Source organism: Antrostomus carolinensis, unplaced genomic scaffold, assembly GCF_000700745.2.
Source record: "Antrostomus carolinensis isolate BGI_N321 unplaced genomic scaffold, ASM70074v2 scaffold21166, whole genome shotgun sequence".
In the NCBI taxonomy this organism is placed as follows: domain Eukaryota; kingdom Metazoa; phylum Chordata; class Aves; order Caprimulgiformes; family Caprimulgidae; genus Antrostomus; species Antrostomus carolinensis.
The window spans coordinates 1332-5168 of NW_010321433.1; the positions used below are offsets into that span (position 1 = coordinate 1332).

General features: G+C 38.3%; 1 protein-coding gene across 1 annotated transcript in view; it reads left to right on the plus strand.

Annotated features, from left to right (window-relative positions):
- Nucleotides 1-1334: 1334 nt before the first annotated feature.
- The window catches only part of LOC104526480 (kinesin-like protein KIF27), a gene marked incomplete at its 5' end in the record, with an annotated part of 12084 nt that continues 9581 nt past the window's right edge, over nucleotides 1335-3837 (plus strand). The window contains 1 exon segment of the mRNA XM_010169936.1: nucleotides 1335-1475. Within this exon segment, the coding sequence (XP_010168238.1) occupies nucleotides 1335-1475 (141 nt within the window).

Sequence of the window (3837 nt, forward strand, 5' to 3'; positions counted from 1 at the left end):
ATTACAGTTTTCTCTCTGCTGCTCTTTCCTCCTCTCACCTTTCCTCTGATTCAGCATGGGCTCTGCATGGCCAGCAGTTCTTTCAGGAATATCCATCTGCTACAGATCGGGTCCTCCCTAGGCTGCAGTGTGGGTATCTGCTGCTGCACCGTGGAGCACCTCTTCCTTCTCCTCCTGGTGTTTGTGCTCTTTCTCACTATTTTGGTTCCCTCCTCTTCTGCTTGTCTGGCATTTTGTGCCCTTTCCTAAGTATATTACCACAGAGGCACCCTCATCTTGGCTGAGGGGCTCAGCTGTTCCTTGTGGTGCATCCAGTGAAGTCACCTGGAACTGGCTGGGTCCAGCATGGGGAAACTCTGGTCTCTTCTCACAGACACCACCCCTGCATTCACCCCCACCAAACACTTGATACCTACACCCAATACAACTCAGCAAATATATTCTGATTTTAGTTATGTATGTTTAATACAACATGGACAATATGCCACTCTAGTCTTCTGCCACTTCATCCTGCCGCACTCTGTCACCATGCTAACATCTGTGAAAGCTTTTTTTTCCTGTTTTTGGCTCAACTCTGCATAATGATACAGCACCAGTGGAGGACAAGATACAACAGTCATCTGTGTTGTTTAGTAGAAGTATTTGCACTGGTACATAGACTTTGGAAAAATGTCTCTCTAAAGATCCATCAGGTTCCTCAGTGCATTCTTAAAGGCTCTTAAGAGTTGTCTTTTCTTGGAAGAAAGATGTAGGTAAGCTAGTTGTACAGAAGTTTTAGAACAATAAGACATGATGTTTCCATACTTTGTACTTGGCTTCTACAGGCCTTCTGGAAGCGTAACAACATTTGGAAGTCTCCTTCAATTGGTACTGGATTATTTATCCACAAGAACATCTGAAGAAGCATTCTTACGGTTTCTTTAATCTTTAGGCTGTTATCTGAGTTGCAGAATGGGGACACCTCTCCTTATTTTTTCGCTCAACAAGTGTATTAGTCTTGTGGTTGTTGCTGAGATCTTGTGGCTACATCTCACAGCACCCTAAAGAGAATAATGGGATTTAGATATCGACTTCAATAAAGTATCTTTGGTTATGGGTACATTATTCTGTTTGAAAGAAAGAAACTTGTCAGAAGAAAATCAATAGATGAAACAAAAGTGAAGAAATAACTGGTAGGATCCACAGATAACCATTTAGACAATGTCAGACATACCTCAGCACTTTGCAGTTCTGATCACATGTTTTAACAACAAATGAGGGTTTCGGGCCTGGTTTTTATAAGAATAATAATGTCCCCCTTTCCCCAGCTGAACTTTTATTTTCTTATCTGGCAGGCTCTAGTTATAGAAGAAGAAGTGTTTAGCCAGAAGGATCATGAACTGCAGATACTGCAGAATCAGATAAAGACATTACTACAGGAAAATGAAGAGCAACTGGAATCTTTAAAGGACACTCAAGAAACACATAGGTTACAGGTATTTTTCCTCTGGTACACGTTACATACATCTCTATTGAGCCATCCTTCCACTATATGAATGCATTCATTATTTCAGGACAGGTCCCTCAGGCTGTTTTGTGACATAACTACCTGTCAATCTCTATTTCAACGGGCATTTTGTTCGAAGTAGAGCTGTATCACTTAATGAGTTGAGTTCATCTAGTGGATGAAGCACAGCAGTGTGATTCCTGAAGTTTGTCTGTCAGCCTAGCTGTACCACAGCCTTCATGTATAACTTCAGGTGAATCATTCACCCTCTTCGTGCTTCCTAAAGCATAACACACACCCCTCTCCCCAGATATGTATTATTGCTAAGTAGTTTCAGGACAATTAACAAATTAGGATTTGAAAGGCCTTTAAAGGTTCTTTGGAATCTAAAAAATAAAGACCCTATAGAATGCTTTAATTGAAAGATTGTACAGAAACATATTCAGGTTTAGCTTTATTAAGAATTAGAGTATTGTTCCCTTTTGACTTTATAAGACAGAATTTCATCCTAATTTTATGAGTATTTACTATTAGAGTAAACTGAGCGACATTGTGGAAACTCTGCTTGCCTCCTTCCTTCTCTAGGTCTTGTGCTTGCTAATGAAATGATGATGGGTAGTAAGTTTATAACATTTCAAGATCCAGGGGACCATAAATAGAATAGTTTATATTCTCCTGGTGCTGGTGTTGCCTGTCACTACCTGATAGGTAAATTATTATCTGACTTTTTAAAAGAGAAAAGCATAAGCATGGCTAGCTAGTACTCTTCTCCTTATTCTACCTTTTCTCCTTTTTCCTCTTCTTTGCTGATGGCTTGGGGAGAGTCAGTGAATGAAAGGTAAGTATACTAGTCATCACCTTTTTCTTCCCTCTGGCAGTTTTTTTTTTCTGTCACCTCTGGCTAGATTGATTATTTTTTTTTCCTAACCTGTACAGCACAGTGTCAACGTACAACACTGAGATAATGCTTATATAAATTCTGGAGGATACAAGTTAGAGGTAATGAGTAGAAGCAGTCACAGCGTAGGTAAAAGATAGTGATTGTTTCAGTATCAGAGACAGGAAAGAAGCTTGGGAGCTCTCGGGCACCATTTTGGTACTTAATCCACTGAACTGCTGCTTCTATTGAAAAACATATAAAATAGGTAGAATAATGAAAAACAAATGCTTCTGTCAAATTGTTCAAGTTGTATTCACAGGAATATGTAACTTAGGGATACATGATACTAGGTAGGTATTAGATGTTTATACACATGTGTATTTCTGTAATGGGTGCTGCACTGTGGGGTACAAGGGTATCAGGGACAAATAATCTTAAAAGGGTTAAATAATAGCTTCCCAGTGGATACGTTGGCCTTTACTGCTTCCAAAATCATTACAAATATGGTATATAAATATATATTCTATTTCCTAGAACACAGGAATATTATGTATTGTATTCCAACAAACTGTCAATTTGCAAGGCATTGTCTGTATGCACTTGGAAGGAACTTGCAGTCTAAGAAAACCAGCTATCAAGAATGAATAAAAATGTATTATTCAAAGTAGGAGAAGGCAAAATATCTTTCAGTTGACTATCACTAGCTATTCTTCAACTTTCCTGGTGTTACTAGACCAGATTTCAAAAGTACTTTGAAAAGAACTGAAAGGAATAAAGGAAGTTGAAAACTAATATAATCTTGGCCTTATGGATGAATTGGTTTAGGTGAGATAAGTAGTTTTGAACAATGTACAGAGACTGCTGTAGGAGAAGCAGTTAAGTTAGTTCTCCAAACAGGCATAACCAACAAAGCTGAGGCTGAGAAGAAGAAATAGCCCTTATGAGGGATCCTGGGATGATGTACATGTTTGTGCTTATTAATACAAATAATCTTTAAAGTGGAACTTCCCAAAGAGGAAGAGGAAGTCTGTATATATGTTTAATTAATTAGACTCAGACCATGTGTTTAATTTGAACATTTTTGTTGAATTCCCATTTTATTTCTTCATAAACCCACATAAAAGCAAGCACGGGGCTGATAAGTATGTCATCCACTTCTCACTAGATGCCTAGATAAGCTAACGTAACTTACCTGTGATAAGTTTTTCTGGAAAAAAATGTGCCTAAAAATTTACTGGAATTGAAGTGTGTGTGTTAGATTGATGATATGTCATAGAATTTTTAGTTTGTTGCAGAATTTGCCTGTGCATTGCAGAAGAATTCAGGGTCAGTGAGTGATTTACAAGACTTGTAAATCACTTACCTTTGTAAGGAATTTAGAAACGGTGAATACAATGCAAAGCTCATGATCAGCAACAGTTTTGCTTTGGTTTCTTTTTTCCCCATGAGACTGAGAACATGGTGGAACAGC